This window comes from Periplaneta americana, chromosome 6 (assembly GCF_040183065.1).
Source record: "Periplaneta americana isolate PAMFEO1 chromosome 6, P.americana_PAMFEO1_priV1, whole genome shotgun sequence".
Lineage (NCBI taxonomy): Eukaryota > Metazoa > Arthropoda > Insecta > Blattodea > Blattidae > Periplaneta > Periplaneta americana.
Window position 1 is genome coordinate 39,783,938 of NC_091122.1, and position 18,651 is coordinate 39,802,588.

Genomic DNA, 18,651 nt, shown 5'->3' on the forward strand with positions numbered 1-18,651 from the left:
GGTAGTCTCTCTCTTTATTTAAAACTTCCTTTCTTTTAGTATTATTTCTTCTCGAAAAAGGACACTCTAACAATGAATTAACTGCACCAGCATTATTTCTCTCATTTGTTTCTGTTTATATTTTCCCAAAATACATAACAACATTGGCCCAGATTCACTACTGTACTACGAAGGACAATAGTAGAACACCCTCGCTTATGTCATAAACTGAGACATAAGAGGAGAGAATCGAGTGGGTTTCTGCCTGCCAAAGAGCTGGAATTTTGTTATTTATGGCCTAGTTAGGAAGACAAGTCACCACTGCTATTCCCACCCCACTCTACCCTTGAGGCCGGCCCATGGATGGGACGAGTGAAACCTGACCAGGCCAGCCGAATTGTGCCTCAGCTACAACGTTTTAAGCGTAAACTCAAAGCCCGTGAAAGGACATGAAATGCATTATGCCAGACCCGGCACGAACGATTCTGGCCTCAGGAACAATTTTTTCTGCAAAACAGATCTATATACATCACAAGCCAGACCCGGCACGAGCGATCCCAGCCTCAGGAACAAATTTTACTGCAAAACAGGTCTATATACATCACAAGCCAGATCCGGCATGAGCGATCCCGGCCTCAGGAACAAATTTTACTGCAAAACAGGTCTATATACATGAAAGTTTTCAAATGCTTCTACAGCGATATATGCTTAATTCAAATAACTAATACATTATATAAAAACACAAAATTTGATTTCAGTTAAGCCAAGTGACTGAGGCCCGGCCTCACTTGCCTCAGTCAATCAGCCACCACTGGTATACATTTTGAAGACATCATGCAGTAGAATAAGGCAAAACATTAGATGCAAATTTCCTAACAGCCCAGAGTAAAATAAGTAAAAGTACTTTGTTTCGTGTTGACCATTTTCACTAGGAACATTCTTTCTGGTAATAACACAATGGTTTCCTCATCATATACGTGTGAAAGAAGCCCAGCAACAGGCTGATGCCATGTGATGAAAGCCCTGTCACATATAATGTGTCACATATGCAGTGTTGAACAACAGACCAAACCCTAGCAAGGATAAAATGTCTAAGAGAAAAAAATTAGCTAAATATTTTGTGCATCTCGAATTTTTATACTGTATGACTAGATAAAACTTTAACAGTCAAACAATTTATTCCCACATCATAGCATAAGATACAGTGAAACCTCTCCTTACAGAAACCCCCAAGATACGGACACTCCTCATATACGGACAGATTTTTATGTCCCAACTGAAATAATACAGAAATAATGATAAATTAAACTGTCGTTTACAGACACTCTCAGGCACGGACACGGACAGCTGTTCCACAGTCCTACAACTTGCTTTATCTCCTGACTGTGGACAGAACTTGGATTTCAAGACTTAATGTGTTACAAAAATGGAAAATTTAGTTTTGAGAACTGTACAGAAATTCCTTAACATGAAACATAACATCAATGGCGTAGCATGAAATTTTGAGCAGGGGAAGCTAATTCAAGTTGTCTTTCATGCAATATGAGAAAACGTAATACTAAAATATAGTCTTAAAATAAATAGTAGTCCATGTCAAGTCAGCAGTCGAAGATTGGTTGGAACTTCGTAACACCAATAAGGCATGACCTCAAATGGTACGTAGTAAAATATGATTTCACGGTTTACACATACAGTATCTCTAACAAATAGATACGTATAGGCCTACATATAACATTAGCTCACTCCCTGTCATAGAGGAATCACAATATTAACTGTCAATAGATACAGTATTAGTATCATTACGTATGTATGCATCTGTCTTTTGGTTGTGTCCTTCATTGACAGCAAGGGAGTCGGTCATTTGTTTTTGAGATCACACTTTTGTTCGTAAGTCAGTCTTGATAATAGAATTGTCCTAAAAAATTCAAGTAAATTGGTGTCAGGAACTGCTATTTCACTCATTATTTATTATATCAGCCACAATGCACACTAACATTTCAACTGAACACAACTGATGAAAAGGAATCTCGGAAACTACTTATTTTCAATGTTAAAGCTAGCTTCTTGCTAGCCATGCGACCAGGATAGTTCAGTTAGAAAGGGATGGAAAATCTGTGGGGTGGGTTACACAGAAGAATGAGAAACCAGTCTGCTTGGAAGCTGGTGTGTGCAGGCTTCTTGTTTACTGCTGCATCACAAATCATCCTGAGCTGCCACATCACAATATTTAATGCGTAAATATAAATTCTATTAAAATTAATAAATAATTTTGTCCATAGACTGAAGATTTATTATGAAATTATTATTAACTGGGGAAGCTGAGCTTTTTAGCTTACATTGACGCTACGCCACTGCATAACATAAGGGTCTCATAGGCTACCACTAGCCCAGCCTGTTACCCCTTGTTAGCTGGAAGCAGGAGGATAAACAAAATCATAAAATTTAACCTGTCTGATGGGTCCAAGGTTCCCGCGATCGTGAAATTGTATTCAACACATGATAGGGTTAGTAGGAATATTCTCTTCACTTCAATCAGTTGTTCTGTTTCGAGAGACATGGCACCTGAACGTAAAGGTTAAATTGAAAACTGTAAATTACAATACTCCATAACTGCAGACCTAGAATAAAATTGCATAACACAGTACTGTATTTTACTTTTTCAGTTTTATCTACTGTAGTTCAGAGTTGCAAAAATTTACTATAGTACTGTATACTGTATTTAGAATTAAACTACAGTAATACAGTTCATTTAAAGCGTGAAGGGATACATAATGCATATTAAAAATTTACTGTTAGATTGGGGAACCTCCCTCCCAATAAAGGACACCTCCCAGATGCAGACAGATTTTTATGCCCCTTCGATGTCCCTAAATGAGAGGTTTCACTGTACTTTATTTAGAGTTGGGATTGATAAATGTTGCTTTGAATTCAGATCTATGGTGATAAAGATGCAGATGGCTTTTACTGGGGAGAATGCAGAGGTCGAAGGGGCTATGTTCCACATAACATGGTGGTTGAGGTGCAGGACACTCCAAAAGAAGGGGGCCGTGGAGGCCCTAGGGACCGTTGGGGTGACATCTACGCCAACATGCCGGTGAAGAAGATGATAGCTCTTTATGACTATGATCCTCAAGAGCTTTCACCAAATGTTGATGCCGAGGTAAGCATCTGAGAATAATTTTCTTATTTTTCAATATGATACAGCATAATTAAATAAGCATTTAGCAACAGTTACAGACATGTTAGCCCTCTCTTCTTGCGAATTCAGACACTGTTGAAGGTAACACATTCTCATAAATTTTTTCTTTCTCTTTTCTTAAATGTTTTACTTTAATTGCAACTTCCATTGTTCTACTTTTGTAGAAGAAAGAATAACAATTATTTGTATATCAGTGTACAGTAAAAGAATTCATTCAGAATCTCTGTCTAGTCGTCACTGGAGTTTGGAATCAGTTTTTTTTATTGTTCAAAGCTGGTAGAGAGTCTGGAAATGGATATTTGAAACTTCAGGATAGAAGTTGTAAGAATATGACTGTATATCGTTGGTTATGAAATATATACAAGCTGGCACATATAGCCCTTGAAATACAGCTCTCAAGTGGTTCCAGCATAATGCCAATTCCACCGCTAGGAGTAGTGATCAGTTCTAGAAATTCAATTTGTATTGTATTGTATTTATTTACATTCCATTGTATTCTTACATTACTTCACAGTTAGAATATGGAACATGTCAAAAAAATCTTAATTGTACCTACTACAAAGTTTTAATTATAGTCCCAGACTAGTTGAAATATATGCAGAATATAATCTTCATCTTACGATGTTTGGATGACGTATATACGTCCGTTGATGTGACATATTAATGAATTAAATACTATTATAGTCATAATCATGCCATGGTGCTGACTAAGATCAGACGCTATGGACAGTACTCTATAACAGAGTCGCCAGTATGAAAGGATAATTCCGAGCCTTTGGCGTGAGACGAACTCGATAGCTCAGTGGTAGAGCGCCTGACAGGATAACAGGAAGTCGCAGGTTCGATTCCCGCTCGAGGTTGTGAAATTTTTCTTTCATACCATGGCATGATTGTGACTATAATACTATTTAATTCATTAATATGTCACATCAACGGACGTATATACGTCATCCAAACATCGTAAGATGAAGATTACATTTGTAAAGTTTCTTTCCACCCATAAACAGTGCTGACTAAGATCAGACGCTATGGACAGTACTCTATAACAGAGTCGCCAGTATGAAAGGATAATTCCGAGCCTTTGGCGTGAGACGAACTCGATAGCTCAGTGGTAGAGCGCCTGACCGGAGAACAGGAAGTCGCAGGTTCGATTCCCGCTCGAGGTTGTGAAATTTTTCTTTCATACCATGGCATGATTGTGACTATAATAGTATTTAATACATATACAGAATAGTTTTACAATATACTAGTACAACACAAGGGGTTAGTATCAATACTTAATACAAGACATAAATATTCATGCAGCATTGTTAAATGTCATAAATTCACCTACAGAATAGAAGGCGTAAGAAATTAGGTATTTCTTTAATTTGGCCCTAAATAATCCTATGTTTTGAGTTTGATTTTTTTATATCCATAGGAAGGCTGTTAAAAATTTGTACTGCCATATAACACACGCCTTTTTGATAGCATAATAGACTTGCCAATGGAGTATGAAAAAAAAAACACGGAACTGAAAACCAGTCAACTTGCCAAAGTAAATGAACCAGCTGAAGAATATAGTTTGACAGCATATTTTTAACTGAACAAATTCAGGATTTCGTGAAACAAAATTGTAAATTCCATTAAATCATTCTAAAAATCTGCATACTGTTATTTACCATATCTCAAATAACACTGTAAAATGCTTGGCATGTTTATAATCTTCGTAGTTGATCTGTAACGCAAAACCAATCAAAAATGTTTCACGATATGTAATGCTTAGTAATGGAACTAATCATCATTTAATAGAACTGTGAGGCGAATCTAGCGGCAAAAATTGTAATGACGCTCCAAGTCGCGGATTCGCTCTGTGTATGTGCCAGCTTGTATATATTACGTAAGCAACGTTATATATAAAGTCGAAAATGTTAATTTAATGCAGAGAATGTTGAAAGCTTCCGAAATCTATTATTGTTTATATGCGACGTATTACATGAATTAAACAACGGTATCATATGGTGTTATTAAAATCGTTAAAGAACATATATTCTTTTAACTTTTTAAACATTTCCCTGTACCTGGAACGGAATTTAACTTCGTTGAAGAAAACTCGTGATTTTACAGTGTAATAAATTCGCAGTGCCTAACAGAACTGCAAACAGCACAATACATTAGTAGGGAAAGTTTTCGCCTTAGCAAGGCAAATTACAGTAGGTGTAATCAATAATTTCCGAACTACACTTGTATTTACTGTATCGTTAAACATACATGTACGTGTCACTGAAGATCATTGCTTCCATGCCTGTTGAGTCAATCTCTGAAACAGTGTTGAAAATTTGTGCTGTTTACGGAGAAGATGCAGTGCTGAATCGGAAAGGTCAGTGGGGGGTTATTCGATTCCAAGCTGGAAATATGTCCCTAAAAAACAAACCTCGCACTGGACAGCCTATGGTTACGAACGTGGAAAGAATAAAGAATATTACATTTCAAAATCCACAAATGAAACCCGGGAGATGGCACAGGAGCTGAACATAAATCATGCTAGTTTAGCCAGGCATCTAAAGAAACTTGGTTACGTAAATCCTCGATTGTCCCTTTCGACTTTCATCTATTCAGATCCCTACAAGATTTCCTTAATGGCAAACGACTTGAAGAATTGCAGACTCTACATGGAACAGTTTATCAACCAGAAAACAGCTAAATTTTGGAAAAAATTGAATTTATAAGCTTCCAGAGAAATGTCTACATATGAATTGTCGATAATAATGATTGATATTGTACAAAATTCAAATTCAAATTCAAATTTATTTACAATTTACATTTGAAATGAATACATATGAATAGATACCCGAAATGAGCATATGCTCGTGCTCGGGTACAGTCCAGTAGGCTAGTCTACATAAATTTTACAGGGATCAAATAATAATGCTGATGATAGAAATAATAGTAACAATAATAATAATAATAATAATAATAATAATAATAATAATAATAATAATAATAATAATAATCGTGACAGAAATGATACAAAGATTGTAATACAAAATAATTCATTAATAATAATAATAATAATATTAATAACCAGCCGTACCCGTGCACTCCGCTGCACCCGTTACAAATAAATATAAAGTAATTACATAATTAAAATAGGACGTTTGATCCCAGGAAAATTCGTGTTTGATAGAAGGATAAATCGTTTATTATGTTACTTAATTTAAATTGAATTAAAAAATTAAAATGCGATCATTTTGATCCAGAGACCACTCATTTGGTCATAAAAATTAGTTTAGGAAATACAGGAAACGAATATACAGAATAGACTATCAAGTTTTCTGTGCATAAGAATCTATTTTAATCTTACCTGTCCTCGATTGACTCAGAAGTTACTGTGATAACATTATAGCATTATGTCCATCTAGAGAAGCTACACTTTCCAATGGTGAAATAATAATTAATTACACAAATCGGTTAATTTAGCTTCCGATATTACTTCATACAAACACAGAAACATTCTCTGTAGGCTATCTTTCATAGCTTTCGATTGTTGCTGACCAAGGCCCCTTATAGACGAAGTCATTTGTTTTTTAATTCATTACACGGCCTTAGATGGCAGTTATTTTAATTTTAAAAGTCATTTATCTCATTAAATATCAGTCCTATCAAAATTTTTTAAAGAATAAAACTTATCGAAAATTATTTTTAAAGAAACTTTTGTTATGTAACATTTTTCACAAAAATCAATAATAAGCGAGATATTTCGATTTATTTAATTCAGGCCCCCTTATAACCCCCCTTTTAAGTGTATTTTGAATGCCATATAGCCTAAAATCTAAGTTACAACGAACTTAATTTATATTCCAATTTTCATCGAAATCCGTTCAGCCATTATCGCGTGAAAAGGTAACAAACATACAGACAGACAGACAGACATACAAACAAAAATTTCAAAAAAGCGATTTTCGGTTTCAGGGTGGTTAATTATATATGTTAGGACCAATTATTTTTGGAAAATCGAAAATTACCAGAAAAATTTCGGCTACAGATTTATTATTAGTAAGTTATAGATAATAATACTAATAATAGTAATAAAACAAAAATATTTACAATAATAAAATAAATACTAAGATGGATAAAATAAAATATAAAACCACTAGCGAGAGTTAACACAACTTAAATAAGCATACAATAACCGGAAAAAATGACTAACTCAAAAATCAACAGAAAAGTTCGTTGTATCACAGACGACAGCAACCGCCGTATTGACATTGTGTTGTGCATTAATGGTAGTAGGAGAGGAGCCGAAAGTCTACGTAACTGCCGTTCTCTTAAAATCTTCTCATACAATCATGGGAAGTTAATGCTGCAAAAACAAAATGTCTACGAGTCAAACTGTTCATTATTACCAGGATAAATAGAAATAATACTGAAATATACGAGGCGCATCCATAAAGTAAGTTTCCCTATTTTTTAAAAAAAAAGAACACACACTTTCAGGAAAACATTTATTGGCAACAGGTACAGCAATGTTTCAGCTATTTTTCAACATAGCCACCATCAGAACTGAGACATTTGTAGTATTGGGGGATCAACTTTTGTATCCCTCTGTCGTAGAACTCTGCCGCCTGTGAATGGAACCAGCGCGTGAGAGACGTCTTCAGCTCTTCGTCGTTTCTTGAGGAGAGAGAGGGAGGAGGAGGGGAGGGGGAAGGGGAGAGGGAGGGGGAGAGATGTTCGGCCCATAGACTTGACATAGCTGCCGATGAATTTCAATTGGCGCATTGCTTTGTGCATTAAAGAACTTTATCACCGACCGAACATCGCAGGCGGCGGGAGAAGGAATAAGAGCTTCCATTTCGGACCACTGCTGCAACGCTACTGGCACCAGGCGGAAGCTGTCCGACTGGCATATGATTGATACGTCATAGATCTGTTACGCATGCGCAATTGACACGGCTAATTACGTTTACTTTCAAGGGGAAAAAATCGGGAAACTTACTTTCTGGATGCGCCTCGTATTAATCTAGTTTCAGTTATAGATCTCCCCTTTTGTGCAAGAGGTATCATATCAAAATATTTTATGAATGGCTGGGAAAATATAAATTTCAAGAACTCTCTAGTGACAAGAGATAGTTACAAGTACAATCAAGTGTATCTGTGGCGATGCTAAGAAATCATTTATTGGAGATATACACTGTTATTAATTAAGAAAATGATCTACTTATATTTATTACAATGTTTTATCTTATAGGTTACATGCATCAGATAAATACAATAAAAATTAGTACCATATAGGCCTAATGCTAGGAACACTTTAAAAAGTAATAAAATTTAAAATTTATCAAATATCATACAAACATTTTCACTTTATTTTTAAACTTAAGAATGTGTAAATTGCTTAGGTCTGGATTATTTTTCAATACTGATAAAGTTTGCTTTTCAAAACCTTGCCGCCTTTGCTTTGAATGACCTTGTATTTAATGTTTTGTAAATCAATTCCATTCTGTACCCCAGATTCCTCGGCAACTTCTTTGTCGCAGCTGTGCCAGAGGTATGCAGTGTTTTCAGGCGCTTTTATGCTTGAAACGTAACGAAGAAGCGAAATTCTGAATAAATTTCATAGAGAGAACACGCCGTCAGCTAAAGTAAATAATTACATGTTTCACCAGAGTCCAGTTAGAAAACAGTTCTCGCTACAGAAAAATAAAAATATTCATGAAATATGTTTTAAATGTCTAAATATGTACAAATATCTAAAATGTACACATATATACTGGGTGTTCATTTCAAAGTGTGTCATGACGTCACTGTTGATGAGTCAGCGATTTGAAATGAGTTTCAGCTTTTATATCAGAGAAGTTGCCTATTATTCAAGGCGTTCAATCTGAACTTGAGAACGTGTACGGTATAACTTGAACATCGTAGCAACAGATGGCGGTCTGTACGGTCTGTGTGTTACCATAATCTCTTTCGAACTGTGTTTTGCGCGGGCAAGTCGTACGCAGGGTATTTGTTATCATCGGTTGCGTATCACAACATTCCACAACACAAATCAAATGCTCCATGTCCATGTTGACCGTCGAAATTAATGTCAACAAATACATAAGTAATCGTCTTAACCCTCTCCCCATATCTCGACAGTAAGAAAAAAACTCACCTCAGTACATGTTTCGAAACAGTTCACATTCCTGCCACTACCGGCGTTACCGTACATATCGGTAAGTACTCTTCAGGATGAACGCCGTACTTTCTAGGCAACTTCTCTGGCACATAGGTAATACACCTCTGCGGAAGTGTAGGGAGATTGAATTCTCTAGGCTCATCGACTAGCCACATGACGGCATACAGCGAGCCATGACACACTTTGAACTGAACACCCAGTATATATATATATATATATATATATATATATATATATACTAACAACAATCCATCAATAATCTTAATTTAACATGAAACATAATAATAATTACTGAGATTCATTGAGATATGCAGCTCCGATACAAATATGCATTTGCATACATTTCTCATCACTACATACCACAATTCCTAGTAAAAGAAAATTACTTCCGATGGAATATATACTCATGCAATTACCTTTCGTCATTAAACAATGCTAATTAATACAAATTAAAAACTAATAAAAATCTTATTTAACAATTGAAATAAATAATAGATTAAAAAAAAACAGTTTCAGAGTTTTTACAAGAGCATAATATCATGTATGATTTAAGTCATTCACTAGGTTCTTAGTGGTGAGGAACTTTTGAGTTTTGCACTATATCAGGATGCAGAAACGTCTGTTGTTTTGGAGCTAGGTGTCGACTCAGTTATCAGAGCGGACAAGTAAAGGGGAGTTGATAACGAATCCTACAGACAAATTACCCTTCCTTTGCATTCTCTGATGCTGGAGCAGTACGTAACTACGGAACATTGAATGTTCTTGCATATATGATACAGTGCAAAAAACAAATCTCACCAAAGTACATATCAGGGCATATCAAAAGTCCGGTAACACTTTCAATATTTTATTACACAAAAACTACTAATGATAGCACTTTCAAACACACGTCAGTTTAAAGTCAATCTCTCAAAGTTCGTTTTACATCTTACAGAGATGCAATGTGTGAACCACAAGTGACTCGGCAGATGTCCAAACGTTAATCAAACTCTTCTCATACCCTTTTCAACATATCCTCTGTGACCAAAGATCAGACATCTCCGTATTCAGATAAGCACGAACTGGATTGTGGAAATGTGACGGAGCCCCATCTTGCTGAAAGATGAAATTGTCATCGAGATCTTGTCTAAGTTGAGGCACCAACCATTGCTCCAACATGTCCCGATATAAATGTCCAGTCACAGTAGCCTCAATGAAGAAGAAAGGTCCGTACAGTTTTCGTTGTGACAACGCGCAGAAAACATTCACCTTTGGTGAATCACGCTCTTGTTCAATGGTTCTGTGAGGTTTCTGTGTACCCCAAACACGACAGTTGTGCTTGTTAATTTTCCCACTCGTATGGAATGTCGCTTCGTCGCTGAAAATTAAGCAGCTGAATAAGTCATCGTCGTCTGCTACGAGTTCTCTTGCCAGCTACAACAACAGGCAGCAAAAGTGAATGTTGGATAGGATGTGCTGGAGTAAGGGACAGATGTTTCATGACATGGTCACCAAGGTCACCCGATATGACTGCATGTGACTTTTTTCTATGGGGGTACATAAAGGACCGTGTGTTTGTACCGACTTTGCCACGTGATTTAGAGGAACTAAAAACCAGAATTCGAAAAGCTGCCGCCACGGTCACAGAGGATATGTTGAAAAGGGTATGGGAAGAGCTTGATTATCGTTTGGACATCTGCCGAGACACTCGTGGTTCACACATTTAATCTCTGTAAGGTGTAAAACGAACTTTGAGAGATTGACTTTAAACTGACGTGTGTTTGAAAGTGCTATCATAAGTAGTTTTTTGAAATAAAATATTGAAAATGTTACCGGACTTTTGATATGCCCTGCATATGATTCCCATTTCAAAATAAAAACTTACTGTCATTTATTTATTTTTAATAATTCATGGTACAGATATCGACAGCTAAGATTATATTTATATCTTGTTTTCTTATATGATAGATTTTTCAGATCTGATTTTTTTTGGAACTCCAAGAAGAGAAACGACAGAGGTTACAATGCTACTGTGTTGTGAATATCTTGAGTTGTCTGGATTTCACTGCAGGTGGAGTTGTCATTCCAAACGGGCAACATCATCTATGTGTATGGTGATATGGATGATGATGGTTTCTACATGGGTGAACTGGATGGTGTTCGGGGATTGGTTCCCTCCAATTTCCTGACAGAAGCTCCGCCTGACTATAGTAATGGAGGTGGGGGACCCAGACAGGGTAGACCACCTCCTCAAGATCGTAGTGGGAGAGGTGGGGGGCATGGTCCTGGTGCTAGAGGACCACCTCCTCCTCCAAGAGATGGAGTGCGCATGGATCCTAGGGATCGGAGGAAAGGTAAGTTTCGCTTCGTGTCAGGAAACATGATCCATTCCAGTTTCCTTGGAAATTAAAAATTTTATTTAGCTCCATAACCACTCTGATTAATTCTATAAATGACACTTCATTCAAAATTTCAGTAAATATTATTTAAATTTTAAGAAATATAATCTAAACAAAATGGAATCACGATTTAATGATCACAGTTAAATATATTTTTACTTCAGTGAATTCATACAAAATCCAAATATTTCTTCGTAAATATTCCTGAAATGTCTGTCTGACATTGTGTGTTGCAGACATCTCTTTTGAATTCTGCACATTAAAAAGTCTAATTTCACTCGTTAAAATAATATTGCAGTGGTCTCACATTCTAGAATGAATATTTTCACGAATAGCACTGTTGTATTATTTGCTTAAATACTATGTGTAAAAAAGTAGCATCATAATGTTACGTTAGGTCAGTGATATTATATAAGTAAACATATTTTCTCCTAATTTAGTGTGTATTTCTTACCGTGCATATCAACTAGCAGTACCGCAGTATTAGTTTTCTGGAAATTCTTGTCATTTAATACGAGACTGCTAAATATCTTGACTTTTAATTTAATATTTTGTACTTTTTACATGAAGAAACGAAATGAATTTAAGAAATCAGAGCACAATAATATGCAATATTTTCGTTTTAAGAGACGTAGCCCATTTTTATAATAATTACTAGATGTATTCTTTATTCTTCTGAATACATATTTTATTGTAATATGTAATTAGAATATCATTTACTTACAAAACCGTTAAATTGAGATTCCATTGTTTACTTTTGAATCACATAACATTATTTTCAGAGAAAAAATAGGATATTCAGATCATTTCCAAGGACTTAATGTAAGGATACATTCTTAGAACCAGAAAATAAAATATATGGGTATAACACTATCAATTTAACAAATAATTATTCTGTGAAATTAAATAAATCACTTAGTACTTAATTTATGCAGTTTTCACCTGCAATAAATATGATTATTTTTTCTTCATTAAACGTCGTAACCTAAAATTTGTCGTCATGATACCAAAAAGTAATTTCTGGCTATCAGAATTGCTATTGTACTATACTATGAACCGCATATTTTAGTAGTTGATTACAATATTATTCTCAAACATTTAAACAAGTTTTGATTGTATGTGGAACAGTTTATGATTTATGGAATTTCTCTTCAATTGTTGTTAATAAAAATAATTCATCTTACTAGGCCGAATTATTAAGAATATATGCGCGCTAAAAATTTCTGTCATCTTGCATTATTTATTTCTACATTTTATTGAGATTTGTTCAATTAATGGAATAAAATTGATGCAAAATATTTGATCGATTCTTTCCGAATTGTTTCGGTGTAATTGGTTAATTAATGGGATACAGATGAACATACAGTGTCATGGGCATAATTTATAAAATAAATATATCTTCCCTTCACCCTCATAAAATTCATGACGAAACATGTACTTTAATAACTTAAATAAATAATAAAAATATAATAAACCCTCCTTAAGACGAATCTCAAGGGACCAAAAAATCGCCTGTTCGTATTAACGAATTTCGTTTTATCCGAATTCTGATCGATTTTTGTTGCAATGAATCCGGAACCGGTATCACTCTTTCAGTTCGAAACACTTTCTCATGGTTTGTAGTTAGTAATAATGAATTTCGAATTTCGTACCTGTGAACCTTTCTGAATACGGTACTAGAAGAATGTATCATCACTACTTGCGGTTTGGACATGTCTCTATATCTGGCCTCTTTCCATCTTTTCCTTGGTTGGTCCAAGTTCCTCTTCCAGATATAGGGGTTATTCAGTTTATAAAAATTATCACTTTTTTTACCACACTGAATTTAATTTAAATCACTTCTAAGTCACTTATATTGCCCTCATATTGTTGTTAAAACATTCAAGAACATCAGATTCCACTTGTTCATATTTTGCTGCAAGAATTCGATTAATTTTTCCTGATGAAGAACCGGAAGCTGCAGCAGCGTCAATTTTATCTTTGTTTTTTATTATGGTCGAAGGCGTAGATTTTGGAATTTGAAAATGTTTTGCAAATTGAGTTTTTTTTGTCATAATATTGTGAGACACTTCATTCAAAATTTTAACTTTAGTTTTGATATCTATAGATTTTTTTCCTTCTTTCACTCATGTTGTTGCTTGTATTGAGGTGTTAACTGAAACATTGACTGTGAGAAACTAACGGTTAAATTACTGTAGCACTCAATGACACTTCTCGAGAGAGTACACACAGAAGACTTAAGCTACTATTCTGGTTCCGGTGAGAAATAAAGCAATATATATTATGCGTGTTCTAATCGATATCTTGAAGGACAGTTGAAGCCGAGAGCGAGTGAAGAGAAGTTCCATGCAATAAACTGCAAAGGATATATATAAAAGTTGTCTTTTGTTCGTATTAAAAAAAGGACAAAAATCTGGGGACCGAAAATTTGTTCCAAGTTCGTATAAACAGGAATTCGTATTAACCGAATACAAGTCCATTAAAATCACTGTATGAGAGCCGGGACCAGGAAAATTGTTCGTATTAAGGAGATGTTCGTCTTAACCGAGAACGTATTAACGAGGGTTTACTGTATATCTTTGTGAATACTTATATTAAGTTTCCTGCGCCATAGCTACGTGATTTAAGGTGTCATACCTTGGACTAGCAATATAGAAAAAGAGCTAGTTTGGGTCCTTATGACTGAAGAAATTTTAGTATTATGATTAATTTGGAGAGCTACAGTAAGTAGCGAAATTCGGTTTCGTCAGGCACTGTAATGGCCGTAATGATCATCGTGCTGACCATACTGGTTGGATGATCGTTCACCTCTGCTGTGGATTGTTTATAAGAAACCGGTAATCGATTGGTCGGCCTCGGTCCTTCATGGGCTGTCTCACCACGGATTTAAAATGATTAAATTGACTGTTATTGTTCCATAATTACCGAGTTGTGTTTCCTTTCACAAAAAAGTGAGCAATAACTTTATTACATTAAAGTGATGAAAGTAGACTGCCCAAAAATTTGTGTATCATCAAGAACCTAAAAAGAAAAGAATTAATATTCAGAATATAAATTTACGTGAGAATATGATATCGGTAATAATTTCACAAATATTTTCTACACAGTTAAAAATTCATACTGATGTGATTAGTGAAACCGCCTTTCTTTTCCAATTGAAATTAATTTCCTTTCAATGTAGTTATCATGCTTTAATTCCGATGTGTTTTCTAAATACCAAATTTTGCCATGACTAAGAATGTATCCTTCTATATAAATAACTTTGCTTGTCGTGATGCCATGCCCATTTATATTCTTATTAAATGAGTAACTTGATCAGTTTGTTAATTACATCATTAAACTAGTCGTCGAATACAGATTTTAATTGGCCATATTTATACATTGTTCTACAGTCGAAAATAAAAAAGAAATGCAGCTTTCTTGCTATACTATTTCCTCTAATCTTCACAAACTTCGAAACAAAGAGACTGGCACAATAAGGGTAAGAACAAGCATGTATTTTCGCAAGTTTCCAAACCATGCTATATGGGAAAATATTAAAATCAACAATTGCTTCACCATGGGGATGTCAAAGATGGATATTATGACCTGAGTACTTTCAGTTAAAGCTTACATATTGTTGGAATAAATACCCCAAAATCCATACAAAATTTTGTAAGTTTCTTCTAACAGAATACATTGATGATACACAGTGAAACAAATATTTGACAAGTTAGCAGTTGTTGATCTGGTAAGTGTTTTAATGTAGAATTCTGCAAGAATTAGCTAAACATATTCAGTCTGCATCCTGTTGCAATTAAATATGAAGATAACATGCTTGTCTGTTCCCCTGTAAGCAATAACTAAGCTTCTTGGAAAACTGTGATGTATTTACAGTCTTTCGCTTTTTATGGAAAGAGTGCTTAGAGTAAAAAGAAAGTAGATTATTTACCCCCACCCAGAGTTGCTGTAATTGTTGGTAATAATGACAAACCATTGTAGGAAAGTTGCATTGACCCTGGGCATGGCATTACGACAACCATCTCTCCAGGGTTTATTATCTATCACTTACTATGCTAACAACCCTTTAACCCTTTTGTAAATATATATGTTTCGCTACCTCCACATATTTTGAATTTTGTGAAAATTCTGGGGCACCAGCTTCTAGATTTTTGGTGTATTCCCCGTAACTCACATAATTAACTCCAATCACAATAGTAGATGTTGACTCCACATCAATGTGTTACACAGCACAATTTTTTTTTCTATTAAAATAATTTTAGTACCTCTTTGTTTAGCTGTTATATTATTTTGTGTTTGCTGTTGATGTGGCATAATGTAATTTGGTCCCCTAACCTGTACCTCTCCGTTCTGATTTTATTTGGCCAATAGCTTTCTCTGTTTGGAAATTGTCCCTTTACCCCTTGCCCTACTAAAGGGTTTCTTGATGTGCTTTTCTCACCCTTTATATAAATGTATGTGTGAATGTTTGAGTGGATGCAGATCATATACTGTGCATAGGGTTTGTCTCAAATTGATTACAATGCTGTTATCAAGTCCCGAGCACATAAATATATTTGTATCAATAATATGAAACTTCATCTCTAATAACATTAAATTGAATAATAATGAGAGACAAATATGTGCTTAGTGCGCTTGGATTAGAAATTAAATTACTTTATCTTGAGAATGACTTCAACTATGTACTTAAATATAAATATGTATTTTTTAATTAAAAAATATATATTAATAATTCCTTCTTAAATGAAATGTTATTAAGAAATAAGAGCTTCATTACCGGTATATATGTTATAAATTCAGATTTGTATTTAGGGAACTGACAACAGTATTTTAAATAATAGTATGGCAAACCCTTCAAAACAGTTTGCAGTGAGACGGAGGAAAGAGCAGGAACAGACAAACAACATCCCTCCCCACCTTATCCGACTATGTTTATACTGAAACTGAAATGAAGGTTTATTGTATCTACTGTTATTGATTGTAACCTAGTCCAGAAACCAGCACATGTTGAAATACATCTAGCAATAATAACTCTATCTTCTTTCCATACTAATGAGTTTCGTGGTAATACTTATTATTTGTTTATAAAAAAGATATTAACGTAAAATATAGATATCTATAAAAAAAATCGTTTTAGTGAGGCTAATTCTTGCCTGTAGCATTGCCTGGCTTTATTCTTGAGCATGAACTTTAATATTATGTGTTAGTTTCTCAATCGGAATGTCCGATGTAGGACTGTTGTTATTTTAAAATGGCGATAACTAACATGGAATTAATTATTATTAAAAATGCATCTCATCCCTAATTTTACATAATGGTATGCGTTACTGTTTTTAAATAAAATGAGATCTGAACATGATGACTTATAATGGCTGTTTTAATTCAGAATTTGAGTCCCTTGCATCAAATAGGCCTACAATATGAAAGCATAGCAATAGATTTTTCTAGAGAAAACTGTACGTATCTAATTATGGTACAGATCCTTGGTACTAGTTAATAACTTCTGAACCATTTTGTCTTAAAGAATTATAAAAAATTACCACAGTGCAGGAAATGTCGTTTGCTCCAAAATGATTGTTGAAATTTCATGAGACGTAACTATTACATCTGTATTTTCTTTTCTTTTCTTGGTTATTTAAAGTCGCTGTATCAACTACTAGGTTCTTTAGCAATAATAACCCTATCTTTTTTCCATACCAATGAGTTTCGTGGTCAAATAATAATGCAGAAAGTTTTCTGTGTTATATCATTTATGAAAAAAATGCTTGTTACATTATGATGGAACTTTCCTTTATGTGAAAACTAACATATTTAAGATTTCGAACTTCAAAAGTACATATTGTGTTGAATATTACCGGTATGTAGAAATTTGGAGATTGTTTTTTGCAAATGTGAAATTGAGCTCAATTGGATATTTTTATCAGAGATTGTTTTCTGCAAAATTTGAAATTGAGCTCAATTTGATATTTGTATCCAATTCGTCATTATTAAACAAAGTGTCCCTGTTTCAGTAGTTGCACCTTTAAAGTCTTCTTTATGATAGAATTTGTCCATTATAATTAAAATAATATCTAAACCTTTCTTTAAATATATATTCCATTGTTGTGGAAATTTACATAAAATTATAACAAAATACAAATTATTGTTATTAGGTGCTATCACCACCACCACCACCACCATCTTATCTATTAGTACTACTATTACCATTCTACTGCCACCACAATTTATTTTTATTATTGTTGCTGCTACTACTATGATAGTAACGAAGTTTGCGATAACAATGATGATAATGATGATAACAACGTCTATAATGAAGAAAATTATAATAATTACGGTGATACGTTTACTTTTAAGCAGGAAATTTAGAGATCAGAAGTTAGGAATAACTATTATATGTATATATGTATATATATATATATATATATATATATATATATATATAGTATATGAAGTACTGCGCAGATTGAAAGTGCTCTTTATTACCTGTGACTGTTAGAATATAATATAATATAATTGATACAGTTGCGTCTCCTGAAATATCAATTATTTTGGATTATCACTAATAATTGAGTTTAATTTTAGTGCTAATATTAATGAATACCAGTTTCAGATTCTAGAAATTCTTGTGTTCTTAGTAACAAAACAGTGAAAATATAAGAAAAGAATTGTAAATGATGGAGAGTAAAATCAAAATAACATAACCTAGAAATACCTCAAAATCATTATCAGTGATTCTATATTTCGATTTAACTTAAGAAATTTTTGAGTCAGATGATGAGGTATCCTCTACAAGAGATTGTATTTACATATAAATATATAAAATCGTCCATATATCACACCGTCCTCTTTAATTTTACTATGAAATCTTTGTTCCTAACTTAAATATACACTGTCATTAGAAGTGTATGATTTTATAGTTAACCAAAGCATTTCAC

General features: G+C 34.2%; 1 protein-coding gene across 19 annotated transcripts in view; it reads left to right on the forward strand.

Moving 5' to 3' along the window:
* Positions 1-18,651, forward strand: part of Rbp (RIM-binding protein) — a 409,454-nt gene that overhangs the window by 352,349 nt on the left and 38,454 nt on the right. For all 19 annotated transcript variants that reach the window (XM_069827954.1, XM_069827942.1, XM_069827940.1 and 16 more), the window contains 2 exons: positions 2,912-3,139; positions 11,389-11,671. In XM_069827954.1, the coding sequence (XP_069684055.1) occupies positions 2,912-3,139; positions 11,389-11,671 (511 nt within the window). The remainder of the gene's footprint in view (positions 1-2,911; positions 3,140-11,388; positions 11,672-18,651) is intronic.